The sequence below is a fragment of the Echinops telfairi genome, unplaced genomic scaffold (assembly GCF_000313985.2).
Source record: "Echinops telfairi isolate 266 unplaced genomic scaffold, ASM31398v2 ScPeMD7_2010;HRSCAF=2546, whole genome shotgun sequence".
In the NCBI taxonomy this organism is placed as follows: Eukaryota; Metazoa; Chordata; class Mammalia; order Afrosoricida; family Tenrecidae; genus Echinops; species Echinops telfairi.
Genome location: NW_022105908.1, coordinates 24,139,652 through 24,157,533, shown reverse-complemented (window position 1 = coordinate 24,157,533; position 17,882 = coordinate 24,139,652). Strand labels below are relative to the sequence as shown.

At 45.0% G+C, this 17,882-nt stretch overlaps 1 protein-coding gene across 1 annotated transcript in view; it reads right to left on the bottom strand.

Annotated features, from left to right (window-relative positions):
- ZZEF1 (zinc finger ZZ-type and EF-hand domain containing 1) overlaps positions 1-17,881 on the bottom strand; it is a gene marked incomplete at its 5' end in the record, with an annotated part of 114,624 nt that extends 96,743 nt beyond the window's left edge. Inside the window, 2 exons of the mRNA XM_045293333.1 lie at positions 1,595-1,739; positions 17,708-17,881. Coding sequence (XP_045149268.1) covers positions 1,595-1,739; positions 17,708-17,881 — 319 coding nt within the window. The remainder of the gene's footprint in view (positions 1-1,594; positions 1,740-17,707) is intronic.
- Position 17,882: the final 1 nt, after the last annotated feature.

Sequence of the window (17,882 nt, the reverse complement as noted above, 5' to 3'; positions counted from 1 at the left end):
CAAGTGGTGTCGATGGACTGCTTTGAGAAGGGTGAGAAAGTCCTAAGACATGAGCCAGCTATGTGAGTGCCTTAGGATCTGGACCCTTAATCTTTTTGAACCTAATCTCCCTACTCCCCATCAGCGCCAAGAGCAGGAGAAGTTCTTAGGTCCAATAAACTGCCATTAATGATAATGTGCAGCGTTTTGTGTTGTCCCTCCACCCCCGCCCCACGAGGTTTGAACCCAATTTTTTTCTTGTTGGAGAAAAAAAGTTCAGCTCTATTATGTTTCTGCCATTTATACGTCTGAGTCCCCCAAAGAAATCAGACAAAAAGATACTCATTGCTACCAAGTCGAGTCCGACTCACAGCACCCTTCTTGACCAGGGCGGACTTCCCCTGTACATTTCTGAAGCTTTACAGGAATAGAAAGCCTCATTTTTCACTCTTGGAGCAGATGGTGGTTTTGAATTCCTTACCTTGTAATTAGCAGCCCAAAGTGTAACCCACTAGGCCACCAGGTAGTTTTTTCATGTGCACAGAATAATACAGTATATCCCGAGTTACTGTCACACTTCCAGACAATGCCTACTTGCCCTTAAATGTTACGCAATTTTTGCCCTCACTTTGAAATGATTAAACCAACTCCTACTCACAAAAGATTCATCATCACAGTCACTGTCACCTGCTACACAAACTCAATGCCATCAAGTGGCTTCCAACTCATAGGCACCCTATATAGGGCAGAAGAGAACTGCCCCATGGGTTTCTGACACTATAAACCTTTATGGGAGCAGACAGCCTCATCTTCTTCCCTCCCATTGGCTGCTGGGTTAGAACTGCTGGTCGTGCAGTTAGTGGTCCAAAAAAGGAGCCCAGTACCACCAACACTTACAGCTTTTAAATCACTGAAAAGGCTCTTGCTCTGCAGTGAGACTAAATAAGAACCATATGTACCTGGTCCAATGGACCTACCAATTCGGTTTGAAGACACACTAAGAAGGAGCTGTATTGACCCAGGGACTGTCTGTAGAAGCAGAGCCTCGTTTTAAGCTATTTTTGTTCTTAAATCTCTAAAAGAAGCTTTCTATAAAACAAAAACAGTATTTACTGAGTGCTTTCCCACAGACCACAAAATATGCTGTGAGGGCAGAATTGACATTAAGATCCCTTTCCTCATGAAGTTTACAGCAAAGGAGTGAAGAAAAACAATTAACAAATAATTTATGAGTAATAAATCAGCTCTAATTATAGTATGCTGCATAGAGAAAAGATATGCAGGGTGCTAAGAGGAAATACAACAGGGCCAGGGATGGCTTCCTGTAAGGACTAGATCCACCAAGGAAGGTCTCATGAAAAAGGCTCATTAAAAATGCTAGAATTGCAGGAGCCCCTGGTGGCATAGTGGTTATGAATTCAGCTGCAGTCCAAAAATGCTAGAATTGCTCAGCTATCAATGTGGTTACTCTGACTACTCATTCAGATCATGTGCCTAATGAATACTGCTTGAGTAGAACAGTTTATTTCCTAGTGAACACCGTTTACAACCTAATCACAACCTATAGCACAGCAACATTCTAAGAGAACATCCTTCAGCCTTCAGGCACTGTTACCTGGAACAAGAGAGCAGGCCTGCAGTTGTCTGATGATGTGGCTCAGCTCCCCCTGAAGATTAGCTCCACTGGAATTCTTGAGGGCCTCCAACATGTTCTCAGCTTCAACTGTGCCATCACCCTCGGCATCAAACTGCGCAAAGGCCTACGAGATAAAGAGATGCAAGATCATCAGGTCTTGTACTAAAAAGGATCAAGCTTGTTCCAAATCTTGAATTCTCAAGACTAGTAGCAAATTACACACACACACACACACACACACACACACACACACGCATTTGTGTATGAGAAAGTACAATAAGGCTTCTATATATTAAAGTATGTTACATGTTACATGTGAGGGAGGGGGCTTCAAAACACTGGTGGAAAAAATGCATTATCTTGTCATTTCATTTTTCCACAAATTTTTTGAAGGCCTTTCATACTGTACCATTATATGTCTGGCAGTGCAATTGCTTTGAATACAAGAGTCATGATACATGTTGTTTGTGGTAAATTACTTTACTGGCTACATCCAGTTACATCCATCTCTCTCTTATAACCTTAGGGGACAAACCTCAGATATATATGTGGTCAGATGCTGCCCGAATGGACACTATGTGGCACATGATGGTAGATATGTATGTTTGTATACATACTTATTTATCTTAGGTTGAGGGAGAAGGGCCCCCACATATCACACACAAAGAATAAGTGAATTCAGGATAGTAACTCAATATGCTTTGCAGGATGCATGCATATTTCTAAGTTTATACATGCACACAATTTTATTATATTATCTCTCCTCCAAAAGAGTGGCCCCCCCCTCAAAAAAAATAATTCCAGAAGAATTTTGTCACTGCAAGGTTTTTCATGGAAAATATAAAGCAAGCATTAGTAAATGAATGCATTTGGCTCGGAGAAGCCCCACAAGGTTTGGCTGGACTTTTTCATTTCATCACTCCTCAGACACTTGGTTTATCGACTTCACTGCCCGTTCCCTGTTATTACTAACCCTTACCCCGAACTTGTTCCTTGTCTACGCTGGGCTACCTGGGGAGCAGAGAAAAGCAAGGGATTTGGATTGAATGACCTCTGTCACTGACTGTGACCTTCCTTCTCCATGTTTCTTTACCTCTGTAAGCATCTTGATCTGAAAGAGGGAGCAAATCTTAGTCCGCTCACAGGTGACATTTGAGCAGAGCCAAACTGAGTGAAAGAACATCAGCAATGCAAAGTGAGTGCTTCCTTTCTCCTTCTGGCTCCAGTCTCCTTGACAACAGAGGTCAATATTGTTTATTATTACATGCGCAACCCTGATCTATAAGTGGATGTGTGACAGACCTGCAGCTTAACAGATATGGTAGGGAGATTACTCACGAATATGTGTGTGTGTGTGTGTGTATGTAAGTTTGACAGGATATTTCTACATGTCTATTTGCCTATACTACAAATAGATCCATGAATGTAGTGGAGCTTACAGGGGGCACAGTGATGCAAACTCTTTATAGCAAACTCTTTATAACCAAAGACCTGGAGAGAATGAGTCTCAGAGCTGGGAGCTCATGAAGCGCTTAGGTCAACTGGCACGACAAAGTCCCAAAGGCAGTGCTCTACATCCTACTTTGTTGAGTAGTGACGGATTTCAGCTCATGAGCAGCATCTAAGGTGCAACTACTGGTCTCTTCCTGTTCAGAGGAAAGAACAGCAGAGAAAACAGAAGATAAATGGAAACAATTAGTCCAATGAATTAATGGACCATGCAAACATCAGATTCTAAGACCCTGAGGCTTTGAAAAGGATCACACTAGAAGGTCCTGGAAAAAGTGGAGGAAAAATATGAATCTAAACACAAAATCATAAAAAAGACCAGGCTTACTGGTCAGATAGACTGACGGAACCCCTGAAACTATGGCCCTTTATCCACCCTGCACTTCTGGAAATGAGTTCCCCCATGGCTCCATTTTCAGCCAAACAGTAACTAGGTCTACAAGGGAACAATAAAACAAGTGAGGAACACACTCCAGCATAATCAACCATTTGAGATCAAAAGGGCAGCATTTACTGAAGGATAGAGTTCAGAAGGGTAGAGAGAGGAGGAAGTGGGATAGTGATGTTACATTGTGGAGATTACAATTAATGACATTGCAAAATGCATATAAATCGTGGCAAAGAACACTAATTTGCTCTATCAACATCACCTAATTCACAAAAATTAATGAATTACTTTAGTAAAGTATATAATTCATTGATTTTACTATATTCAGAGTTGAGTAACCATCACCACTAATTTAAAAAAAAAAAAAAAGCAACCAGTAAAAGCCAGGCACTATTACTAATCACCTCCCCCCAAAAAACCTCAGAAAACATTTTTAAGGTTCTTGAAAATTAGAAACATATTCCTACATGAAAACCTCAAAGAAGAGTTAGAAGACAAGTTGATTAAACTGCCCAGAAAGTACAAGAAAAAGATAAAACGGTGGGCACAGGAGGAAAGAGAAGGAACAGCAGGAGACCTGTCTTGTAGGCCCAACAGCCAAATAACAGGAATTCCAGCCAGCAGAAACACAAAAAAATGGGAGCTCACAAATATTACCATTATTAGGATAATCCCCGCTAACTGAAGGACATGAACTTAAGACTGAAAGGGTTGAACACCCTGCACAAGGGATCGAAAGCACATCACAATGAAATTTCAAACACTCAGGGAACAGAGAAGTTCCCTTCCAGAGAGAAGGAAGTGCTTTCATGTAAAAGGTCACTAGAATCAGAGTGGGACCAATCCCAGGATCCCACATTTATCTGGCCTATTGCTGCTTTTGCAGGGGGAAAAACTGCCCTCCTGGCAACAAAACACATTTGCACTCTAGCCCCCACTCCATGATGACGTATAGGCATCTGCTTTTGCAGCCCCCCCAGAACATGCCGGGAAACAGCAGACTAGACTGTAGCAGTTGTATTGAAAGCAGAAGGCAGTGGAATCAGTGTCATCGACATGCTGAGAGCACGCCTGTCTCCGAAGTCTGAACTCACCCCAAACACCATCAGCTGTGCGAGTGCAAGGACAAGAGTTTCACACATTCAAGGTTCTAAAACACACACACACTCTCTCTCTCTCTCACTCTCTCTACTTAATGTCCTCCTTTCAGAAAGCTCCTGGAGGAGATGGCCCACCAGAATGAAGGAAAGAAGCTTGGTCTTAACCAAAAGCAAAAATGAATCCCAGGATGATGGCAATTCCCAGACGACACCTGTGAAGCCCTGCTGAATAACAAACGTAAAGCAGGTTGGAGGTTTGGGGAAATAGTTCTCTGTGGGGATGAAATAGGTAGATTGCTCACGTGTTTGAACACAGTGAATGTTTGTGTTTGAGGAGATAACTGGGGAAGAATGTGAGGCCGACGTTAATGATAAAGCATAGAAAATGAAGCAAAACAAAAAACAACTGAAGCCTCACCTTCCGTAGTGGAAATTAAATGGAAAAAGTCTAGAACGGAACAACCACAAAGTAGTGATTTAAGTGTGCTATTGGTAAAGACCCCAAGAATCACTAAAAAGCTGAGACATGTCTGGTCTTGGGGAGTGGCTGCTCACTGGGGTAGGAGAGCCGAGAACCACAGCTTTTTGGGTATAAGTTTCACGATTCTATTACTATGTACATTTCTAACTGATAACAAATACATAACTCTTTATAAATAGGACTTCAAGTATGAAGGGAGCTAGATGAGTGATTTGAACTTTTTTTTAATGCTTTTCTCCCCTGTAAATGAAATTCTAGACACACTGAACATGCCAGCTATACGGAGACATTTCTAGGGCAATTGGCTAAATGCAAAGATGGACTGGGCATTACAGAAATATTTTTGACAGAGAAAGGTCAAGATCATTAACTGAAAAAAAAGTGGGTTACAAAAGAATATTAGCGAATGACCTCATATTAATGTAAAAAATGCACAGATATATGCTTTCCCACTTGGATACAAAATATATATAGAACTAGGGGGCTTCAAAAAAGCATCTTTTAATCCATTTTCCACCAAATTTTTGAAGCCCCCTCATTAATTTTTTAGAGTAGGAAAAATGTTAAAAGAATCTGAAAATGTCAATAACTGAAGCATGTTTTATATTTTATTTTTGCTTATCTGTATCTATCTTGTGAGCAACACATATTTTTTTTATTTAAGAAATTTAAAGTCCAACCTTAATACGAAGTGTGGAGATGTGGGTATGAAGGGAGACAACACAGAAACCAGCCCTCTCAGGCTGCCCAGGTCCCCACTGTGACCACCACCCACACACAGTGCCAGGTGGCAGGAGAGTCATCGCTTCACATGACTCAGGGCTGGGCTGTGACCCATTCAACTGGGAGTGGCATGACTTGGAAAGCTCTGAATTATTAACCTAAGCACTGAACAAATTCCAGACACTGCAAAACATTTGCTATATGGGATACCATTGAAAGGATCCATGGTAGCACAGTGGCTAAAGCACCTGATTGCTAACCCTTTCGGTCTGTGGTTCAAACCCACCAGCCACTCTGAGGAAGAAAGATGAAAGTCGGCTTCAGTAAAGAAACCCTATGGGGCAGTTCTGCTCTGTCCTACAGAATCATCATGAGTAACAGTAAACAGTAAAAGGTCTGCTTATTATCATTGATTCCTTCTCACAGTAATTGGTTGTTAGGTGCCATGGAGTCAGTGCTGACTCACAGCGACCCTATGCACAACAGAAGGAAACAGTGCCTGGTCCTGCACCTCCTCACAGTCGTGATGTTTGCGCTCGCAGTTGCAACCACTGTGTCAATCCATCTTGTCAAAGGCCTTCCTCTTTTTTGCTGTCCCTCTACTTGACCTGTTTTCCTCCAGGACTGGTCTCTCCTCATAACATGTTCAAAGTATTTGAGACCAAGTCTTGCCATCTTTGCCCCTAAGGAGCAGCATCCTGGAGGCTGTACTTCTTCCAAGACAGATTTGGCAACCCATGGTAGCTTCAATATTCTTCACCAGCACCATAGTTCAAATGCATTCTTCTTTAGTCTTTCTTATTCAGTGATGAGGTGATTGAAATACTATTGCGTGCTCAGGCACACCTTAGTTCTCAAAGTAATCTCCTTGTTTTACAACACAAAAAGGTCTCCTGCAGCAGATGTACCCAATGCAATGTGTCCTTTGAGCTCTATTCTTCTATGACCAATGATTGTGAATCCAAGCAAGGCGAGATCCTAGACAACTTCACTTTTTTCTCCATTTATCATATTATTGATTGGTCCAGTTGTGAGGATGTGGGTTTTCTTTACATTGAGTTGTAATCCATACAGAAGGTGGTAAACCTTGATCTCCATCAGAAAGTACTTCAACAGTAAAAGTACTATTTTCACCACTCCACTTTACAGCTGCACTAAGAGAAGAGGTCTGGTAACCTGTGTCAGCTCCCATGGCTGGTACTTGCATTCATGCCTTCAGAGCTCCTGGTCTTCAACATCAGTCCGCCCACCTTTTTTTTTTATAGTTCCTGGGTTTGTTTACCAACTGAAGACCAGCAGCTTCAGCCCACTCTTAGTACCATTACCTATCAAAGTTGCCCAGAGAGTCTTTGCCCTTGTTAACTCAACTCTGAAAGAGACTTGTTCACTCTTAATCTCAAAGCAGCACTCAAGTCCTACAACCACCAGAACTTTCTGCCCTTCGAGTTCTACCTGCACTCAAGTACTACTGGGTTCACAACTCCCCACACAGTTTCTACTGCTCACTGCTAATAAAAACTCTAGATACCCAAGGCTATGAAGACTGACGTTTTTGCTATTTTTAACAGGCTCTGTTGATGTGTCAATAATTAGTGGATATATAATATAAAATGTTTCAGGCAAACAAAAAATAAGGTGTGTGTGTGGTGGGGAGGTATCTCGGGAGGTGAGAAGAGCTTTGCTAACAGTTTCACTGAATAAAGATGTAATTATATGTATATGTATGTATGAGAATTAGGAAGAAAACAAATACACAGATAAGTAAACCTGAATTGCTGCCCCTGGACTGTGACTCTACTTTAACCCCCAGCTTGCTCCCTGGGGGTGTGCTGAATTCAACGTGGCAGCGGTCACTCAGCAGCATTGGATGCACAGCCATCAGCCACTTGGCCTGTGCTTGGTTCTGGGGGATTCAAAGACAACTGGAGCAGAGTCCCTGCTCTCTCAACCCCACGAAGGCCAAGAGGACCCAGATATATCTGTAAGCCAGGTGCTCTAATTATAACAACAGGAGGCGCAACATAAACAACTATAATGGCTAACATTTATCAAGCATTTACACTGCCGCCAGGCAAAGTTCTAGAGCACATCACATGATTAACTCATATTTTTGACAACAACCTTAATGATCCAAACTCACTGCCATGAAGTCGATTCTGACTCATAGTCACCCTACAGACAAGAGTAGAACTACTCCTTAGGGTTTCGGAGATTTTTAAATCTTTACGGAAGCAGATAACTTCATCTTTCTCCTGTGGAGCAACTGGTGGGTTTGAACCATTGACCATGTGGTTAGGGGCTCAATGCACTGCCCACCAAGCCACCGTGACTTTTCAATCTTATGGTAGGTACTAACGATATTCCTATTTTACGGATAGGGACAGAGGAGTTCAGTCATTTTTGTTGGTACTGGGGCATGCAAGAGCTTGGCAGTGAATCCTGGTCTGATTGGCAAAGGGTCCCACACTTTCAGTAGCTAAGCTGTGAGCCCAAAGGCATTCCAGAGGTATAGTGGAACGAGTGCTCAACTCCCCGGGGCAAGAAGAGGCGGTCAAGGAAGTGGCCTAGAGAAAACAACCCTTGACCTGAGTTTTAATGGATGACTAAGTATCTACAAGCTCGTGATGAGGGGAGGCCATCCAGGTAGAGGACAGAGGTGAGCATAGATCCGAGGGCAAAGCAGATTCTGCGAACACTATGGTGTGGCTAGAAAGGAGGCAGGGCTAGATGAACAGATAGATAACAAACACACAAACTAACCACACACACACAAACACACTAACTCGCTATCAGAGTTGATTCTGACTTAACAACTCTTATAAGGCAAAATAGAACTGCTAGAGGCTTCTGAGGCAGTAAGTCTTTATGGGAGCAGGCAGCCATCTTTCACCTGTACAGTGGTAGGTGGGTTTGAACCACAGATCTTGCTGTTAGTGGCCCAATGTTTAGCCCTTTGTTGCCACCAAACAGATGAGTAGGAGTTAAATAAAGAGCCTGGCAGCCTAGGCTAAGGAGTTAGATCTTACCCGAATATCACCATCAGTCCCCTGGAGAATACTGAGGTTGAAGGGGCTTCTTGGCCCAGATTCGCACATGCTTTCATGTTGGAAGGGGCCTAGAAGTCTCTTGAAATACGGTTTTTGTGCTGCCAGAGCTCCTTCCGGAGGGTCTCTGCCAGGAGGCACCCATCCTATCTATGTTCACATGCATCAGTGATGGGAGGAGCATGGCCTCTGCCCAGCTTGGAGGCAATGACTCTCTTCCCTATAGTGACTGGAGTCTGACATCCTGATCTCTCCATCTGTAGGGCCACTGAGAGCCTATCTGCCGATTACTCAACACTGTGATTAGCTTCTCTGAGTTTTCCCCAAGCCCCACATCTATTCCTTCAGTCACGTTTCCATCTGTATGATTTCAGTCTCATGCCCGTCCTGCCTGTCCCCTCCAGGGGCTCCCCAGTCTGCCAACACACCTCAGAGCAGTGCTTCTCAAGCTTTACTGCCTGATTCCAGGAGATATATTTTACAGCATGACCCAGGACATAAAATGCAAAATACCAAAGGGCCAGGCAAGAATGTGCTATCTTCTTTCATCAGATATGATGTACTCCGATACTATGTTCCTATCTAACCCACATCACTTTTTAATATGCAGGTTGGTTGCTAAAACCAATAAGCAACATGCAGGTTAAGACTCACCAAATACATTTCCAACCCACTACATGGGGTTGCTGTGAGTCAGAATAGAATATGGGGCCCACAATCGGTCTCAAGGTCTAAAGCAGCGGTTCTCAGCCTGTGGGTTGCGACCCCTTCGGGGGTCAAATGACCCTTTCACAGGGGTCACCCAATTCATAACAGTAGCAAAATTACAGTTATGAAGTAGCAACAAAAATAATTTTATGGTTGGGGGTGGTCAGCACAACTTGAGGAACTATATTAATGGGTTGTGGCGTTGGGAAGGTTGAGAACCACTGGTCTAAAGGAACAACATAAAGTGCCAGTCTCCTTTGGCCTCTCTACTATCAGAGCCACACCTCCCATGTCCATGACACCAACACCATCTCCGTGCAAGTAGCCATCAGCTCCTCTCCCTCTTCCCCTACCCACTGTGGGTTTTCACAGCCACACGGTAACTTTGTAGGCAGCACCAAGTGCAGGGGCACCACATGGGAGATCAAGAGTGTCCAAGGTAGGAGGAGGGAGGAAACCGGGACTGGACTAGCGTGGGGTGCCAGATTCACCCTTGCTCGCTGTGGGACCTGGATGAATCTCCACCTCCCTAAGCCCGCACAGTCTTTCCTTCTGGGCCTAGCAGGTTAGGATGAGCCAAAGATTCCAGGTACAAGACAATGTCTAGCAAACTGCAAAGAACTGTTGACAGTCTAGTTGGAAAGCTGTCATGATCCACTTTGCAGGCACCAAACAGAAGAGCAGGCTGCTGACAGATTTCCACCCTGGCTTTGCCCTCAAGGACCCCAACTCCCTCCCATTTTACCTCTTGAGCCACATCACATTAAGGAAAGAAACCGGAGTGCATCTATCAGCATTCCAAAACCATCAAGACCAGAACGGTGGGTTCAGGCCAGCAAAGTGAGATGTGCCCTGCTTTCACAGAAATCCACACACCAGCTCAACATCAGAAGTCAAATGTCTTGGATCTGATTCCAGTTCTGCCACTTGATCTCTAGGCCTGTCACCTGCCCAATTAAGATCTCCATTCACTCATCTCTAAGAATCGCTGTCTAAATGATGCATTTCAAAAAAGAGGGGGAAATAGGACCATCAGTAGCAACCCTTACTGATCCTTTTGTGCGTGCCAGGCACTGTTCTAGGTGTTTTAATGGACTAACTCATCTAGCCCACGCACGAGCTACACAAGGTAGATACTATGATTACCCTCACTTTATACAGAGGACAATTGAGACAGAGTGGTCAAGCCAGCTGCTTAAGGTCACACATCTTGAGAATAGCAAAGCTAAGATCTGTTCCCAAGGAGATTGGCTCCAGAGTCCTTCTTCTCAACTGTGTCTGAAGAACAACAGTATAGAACGGGGAGGCTCATAAAGCAGCAAACTCACTGATACTGTTGCTAGCAGGCTAACTATACCTCCGTCCGTTCTTTTCTGTGGAGAAGAAGAAGGGTGAACTCATGAATGCTATGATTACTAGCCCCAGACAACTCACAACTCTAAGTATCAAAGGAATGTCATGCCCAAAATTCATGTTCTCGCTCACCTCAACATATGTGCACACCCCATGCAATAGCATTTCTCAACAGAAATACTCCATTCCTCCATTGCCTTGAAAATCCTTCTACCCTCTCCAGCCCTGATGCTTTTGCAAGATGCAAAACCTTTGCCACACTCCACACCACCATGTGCTTGTTCTCTGTGGCTCTTGGATGTAGACAGGGCCTAGGATAGAGCAAAGAGCTGACAGAAGCAGAAAGGGAGCAAAGGACAAAAGGCACACCTACACGGGAACAGTAAATGGACTCCTTTGGCTGAAGAGCACTGGGAAGTAGACCTGGAAAGGTATAAGAACTTAAATGTTAGCCTAGCAATGGAATGTGATTCTGAAGGCCAGGGGCCGGGAAGGAGACACCTACGTTTTCTGGAAAAGTCTTCTAAAATTCTTATTCAAGAAACCCAAAAAAGAACTACGGACTTTCCTCTACAGCGGACCTGGATCACGACTTTCTCCAAAGAAGCCGATTCATCACCTTCCCCAACAAAAGCCTCCTATTCACCGTGGATCTCTCTAGTTGACCCCGGCAGTCCTAGCAAAGGTAGAGATGGCAGATGACTGGAGTGGGGGTGGGGATGGGAACAGCACTGCATTAGGACAAAGCATAGGGATAAACAAAAATGGTTCTTCCCTCAAAGTCTGTAACCCAACAAAGCTCACAGCATAGGCACCATGATTAATCTAGCAAATTAAAAAATAAGGCCTATTCATATTCTCAAAGCGTAGCACACTGAGAGCACAGCTATCTAATCTCTAATCTGATGTCAAATAAGAATTTAATTTTAAACCCCTACCTCTCCTTCCTATGAGCCAATTAAATATTGCTCCCTGTAAGGAAACCAGAGTCCTTCTCCCTGGACCTCACCCATATGATAGGAGGTGTGGCTGTATTATAAAATGATAACGTTTCAGACTTTGGTCCATGATACAATCCCAAGACCTACTTTAAGATGCCACTCAAGCAAGTGAGGTCAAGGAATGTGGAGACAAGATAGGCAGGGAGACGCGGATGGCAATGCAAATTAGAAGACCAAAGAATGAGCTTATAACACTGGGACACTTATAAGTCTTATAAGGAACACATAATGAGCATCACTGAGAACTCACTCTAACATGTAAGCTCATATAGAAAACGAGTTAAAGGAAACTCATGGTCGTTACCGCTATAATAAAGACATTTGCGTCTTTCACCAAAGCCCTAAAAATATGGCAATACATTTTCAGAATCTTAGATATAGAATTAACTAAGGCATGGACATCTATACTTATTCAACTAAAAACAGACTTATTCTCATAGCAAATCAAATGCATACCTATTATAATTTACTTACAGACAGGACAGCTACTGTGAGATGTCAATTTCAGGTTTTCAAACCTGGACTAAGCAGTCACTTAGAGCCAAAATAGCCCTCTTCAATCAACCGGTGAGGGTCACCAAATTTCAGTACTAACCCAAACCCCAACTCCTCCTCTCCAAGCCTAATAAGGAAAAATTAAATAAAACTAGCTGCCATCAAGTCAATTCGGACTCCTGGCTACCCCACAGGTGTCAGGGGAGACCTGTGCTCCCTTCAGCTTTCAGTGGCTGATGTTTCAGTTGACTGGCATGCCTTTCTGCTGAGGCACCTCTCGCCACACTTGCACCAACCTTTCAGGTAGCAGCCAAGTGCTTAACTGCCAGTGTCACCCAGGAGCTCCTAATAATTAGGCTTTAAAAAAAATAATGCAGACTGCTTCTTCTCTTTCTTGGACTGCCATGCTAGGCCTCACTTCACAACAAGAGAAAGACTAAGGAGTTAATAGTGCATTCTTGAAAGGAAAGAACAACGTTGACAGAAAATCAGTTCCCTAATGGAAAGCAAGAGAGGGGATCTGGCAGGAGAAGACCCACACCTGGGTCACCTTAGTTTCTAATCCTACGGAAGGTACGTTACTACTCCTGTCCGAGCCCTCGGCTTCCACATCGCGTTCATGGCCCTTGTCCTACCACCTGCTTCGAATGGGTGGTGGTGGTGAGCAGGCATCATGTGTTTAGACACATTGTGAAGACAGCGGTGGGATCATTACACTGATATGAAAGAAGGCTTCCCAGAACATCTTTTGTGAACTCTTGTGTATGGCTCTTTAATACCCTGGGACATAGATCTAGACTCTCCCCGAGATTCTGATAAAAAGTATCTTATAATACCAATCCTTATTGCTGAACTTAAGACTCCCTAATGTTTACTTCTGCCAGAGATATATATGACTACCACCCCTTCGTGTTTCTTAAGGGGAAGGCATAGCCATTCACATTAGTTTCTCCCTGTGTATCTCCCTGTAACGGTGACTGGAGAGCCTCGGGATCCAACAGTGCTGAATATACAGAGCTAGGTACCACCTCGGAAGGACTTAAATGCTCACAATCTTTTCATACTTGGCCCAAAACAAAAAACAAACTCAACAGAGTAAGGGGAAATAAGGCAGCTATTTTCTCAAACTCAGAGGTGCCAATCTGTTTATTAAGCACTCTAAGCAACTCTAGATCTCCTTGTCTTCTTTCTCCTAGACTCCACACCCATGAGCCTGTCAGTAAAATCTCTTTACTTAGCGCTTTCACAGGCACCTTAGACCAAAACCAGACTCATCTGTCCTCTCCTTGTGTGTCCTTCCTGGAAACGCTCCCTTCCTCGATGACAAACACCAGCGTCCAAGTCCAAGATGAGAGCTCGTCTCTGTTTCTCCTAATTCTCTACCCACATTCAAGGTCTCCAACCACTGACAAGTCTACCCGTTCAAGCAAAAACCAAACTCATTGGCATCAAAGCCATGCTGACTTAGAGCAACCCTATAGAATAAGGCAGAACTGCACCAGAGTTTCTGTAACTCTTTGTGGGAATAGAAAGCCTTGTCTTTCTCCGGTCGAGCGGCTGGTGATTTCGGACTGCTGACCTTTTGGTTAGCAGCCTAACTTGTAACCACGACACCACCAGGGCTCCTTGTTTACCTCCTCAGTAGCTCTCAAAAGTGTCCACTCCATACTGTCCTCACTGCCACGGAATCTCTTAACCTCGACTATCAGACAGCCTCTGACACGCTCTTCTTGGCTCTTTTCCACCTACTCTCTACCAGTCAAAATCACCACAGTACTTAGCTTCCAATGCCACTGTTTTAAACTCCGTGGCACAGGCTGCAAACGACTCATATGATCTGGCCCTTACTGTACTCCCCCTTACTCTCCTTTCAGTCTATGATGTGGCCATATGAATCGAAGACTCCTAATTATAACCCCGGTATCTGTTCTCCAACGAGAGCCATTGTGGCGTGTGGTAAGTTACGCACTGGCCTGCAAATCACAACAACTCAAAACCACCAGCTGCTCCACAGTAGGGAGAAGCTGTCTGCTCCCATGCAGTTAGTTTCTAAAACCTACAGGGCAGTTCTACCCTGTCCTGTAGGGTTGCTCAGGAGTCAGAATCGCCTTTATGGCAGTTAAGGCTTTTTGTTATTGTTATTATGTGTTCTCTTAGTGGAATCCTGGCGGCTCAGTGGTGAAAGCCCTCAGTTGACAACCAAAAAAGCTGGCAGTTTGAGCCACCAGCCACTCCACAGGAGAAAGATGTGGCAGTCAGCATCCACAGGTTTCAGCTTTGGAATCCCCAGAGGGCAGTTTCACACCGTTCAATGGGGTCACTAGGACTCAGAGACAACTCGATGGCACTAGCTTTTGTTTTTCAGTCTGTTTTCCCTTACCCAGTAATTAAATCCTGAATGGGATAAGGATTTTTCCCTGTCTCCCCTGAAGTATGGCCATGTGAGTAAGTCCAATCCTGCCCTTATAGAGGGCAACCTTTTCCTAAAGTTGGAAGGTAGGCAAAGGGCTGGCCGGAGCAGTCAGGAGACCTCTCAATGTAAGCTCTCTGTGGAGGACGGGAGCCTAAGACACAGAAGCCCAGGAACCCTGAAGATTGTGAAGCTAACAGACATTTACATTAAGACAAAGACATCTTTTTGCTGAAACCACTGAGGCATTTTCTGTGCCTCGACAGTTTTGTCTAAGCCACCACATTGACTTTTTCCAGATTCTCCATTCTCTGTGGATATGACCTTTGTGTGGATCCCTCTGTCTGAAGCACTGCTATCAATTCTTGCTCCTGGTCTGCTACCCTGCACCCTTCAGACCTGAGCTAAAATGTTACTTTCTGAGGCTTCTTTGACTCCTGAAACCACAAAAACATTTGTTGCGAGGTCGATTCCGACTCATGGTGATGCTGCACTCCACAGGGCTTATGGGTGGCTGTGATCTTTCAGTAGTACACCAGGCCTTTCTTCCATGAGCTGAACCACTACCCTCTCAGTTAGTAGTCAAATACTCACTTGACTCTGTAGGTGAGAAATTCTCCTGCCATTTAATCCTGACACTTTTCCTTGGTTAGCACTCACCATACCTGTGGTTCCTAGATTAACGCCTGTCTCTTTCACATACTACATCCTGTTTAAGAGCAAGGGCCTGATTTATCCGCTGTCATCTAAGTCTGTGCCCTGAGTATATGCCCAACAAATATTTGCTCAGTGAGTAAAAGAATGTCATAGCCCTTGAGGAGTGATTTCTGGACCACACCTTGAGAATGTCTTGCCTTACGTAACATGCCTCCTGTAATCTGCATTGTGACTCTACCCCATCAGTCACTCTCACACTGTTCCTCTCCCTTAGCCTGTGGACCATTCTGAAACCTACCAACTCCTTGAGCAAATCTGCAAGCCACTTTCTGCCCCATCACTTGCTACTCTCATGATGCACCTAGGTGGTAGGGTGGCACACAGGTGTACTCTTGTCATTCAAAAAAGAGGGAGAAAGCATGAGAGACCATTAATGAATTCACATAATGAACAGTGATAAGAGCCAAGATGCCCTAAAGATATTTTTCAAAGGAAAACACATAAACTACACTACCTGAATTCTGGCCTCCAGTGGTAAAGTGTGCAATGTCTTTTACTAGCACTACACACGCCTGACTGTTTACTGCTGTATGTACTCCCCATCTCTGCTGAAGACGTTCTATATGGCCTAAACCAATTTCACAAGCTTTTTTTCTTTTTTACTATAATATCATGGAGTGAAAAAAAAAATTCCCAAGAAAGAGATGCACTGCTTTGTGTTCTGTGCCCTCAAGTTGATTCTAACTCAGAGTGACTCTCGGCAACAGGGCTGAGCTGCCCCACTGGGTTTCCTGGGCCGGGTAGTAGAATATTACGAGAGAGATTGGGCAATAAATTGTCTCATTTTTGCCAAGGATTTGGAGTGACCCGATAATTCTCTCAACCAAACTGCACACTCACGGCCATCAAGATGAAGCCCACTCACATCAGCCCTAGAGGACAGGGTAGCACTGCCCCAGTGTTTCAGAGATTGTCACTCTTTACGGGAATGACTTTAAGTCCCTTTTTTTACAAGAGCGGCTTTAAGCCTTGTCTTTCTTCTGCTAAGCAGCTGGTGGTTTCGAACTGCTGAACCTGCAGTTAGCAAATGCATAAACATTACACCACAAGGGTTCCATACCCGGTAAGTCACTACTTAGTCTAAAATGACCTGTCCAGAACAGACAATGTCTATGATCCCTTCCACATGTAACCATTTGCTGGCAGATCAATCGATTGTTAATGATTTAATAAAAGTGATTCTGATTAGACCAAAGCCTTCAAATGACAAGTAATCTCAAGAAACCTCTTTGCCTCAGTTCGGGGCTGCCAACACACCTCATCTGCAACACCACCAGGGCTGCTGGCAACGCTGCAGGACAGAGTAGACCTGTCCCTTGGTTTCCAGGGCTGTAAATCTCTACAGAAACAGACTGCCACATGCATCTAAGAATGGCTTGGTGGGTTCTGGGTTCCAAGCACTGTCATTTGGGTTTGTGGCTGAGCGCTTTAAGCAGGGCGCCACCAGGACTCCTTTCTGGAGGTTTAAATAAATCTAAAGTACCCTTAGGGTTCTCTGGAGGGTCTTAAAAACATGTTTTGGGAAAAGTGGTGTCGTGGTTACACGTTGGGCTGCGACCCCCATGGTCGCTGGCTGGAAACCACCCGCAGCCCCGCAGGAGAAAGACTGGGCTCTCTGCTCCCGTCCACAGTGACAGTCTCCGAAACCCACAGCGGGTCGCTCTGAGTCAGCACTGACGCCAAGGCAATTCGCGTTTGTGCCAGATGAGAACGGCTATCGGAGCGTTCTTCTGGACTGTGACGCTCCATCCACGTTCATTGGGAGCTCACCCGGAACTAGGAAGGTGCGCCCAGCAACTTCACGGGCCAGTAAAACAAATGGCTCTCAGTGACGCTCCCTGAACCCTAGGGCTGCTCCGGTCTCTGATTAAGCCGATCCAGTGTCAGGGCGCTGACCCAGCGTCGGTCAGCCAGTTGCCCAAAGGACGGTACTACACACGCAAAGCCACTGGGCTCGGTCCAGCTCTACAGATCAGGGACGGGCGGCCTAGTCTGGTCTGTGCAACCGTCTCAGAAAGGTTAGCAAGAGACAGGTGTAAGCGAGAGCCCCACGTGAGTGCCCGCAGCCCGACGCTCCGATTCCCGGAACCTGCCCGGCACTTCTCGTCCAGGCAGGCGCCAGCCCTGTCCCCGCCCCGCGCGCCGTCACCAGCCCACCCTGACCTCCTCGAACTGCTCGCCGGAGCAGCCGGCGCCGCGAGCCTCCAGCAGCTCCCGGAACTGCTCCAGGGTGACGGACTCTTCGCCGCGGCCCAGCCGCTCTTCCAGCCAGCGCAACAGCGCGCCGTGATGCCTCGACACCAGCGACTCACAGGGCGGCGTGGGCCGCAGCGCAGCC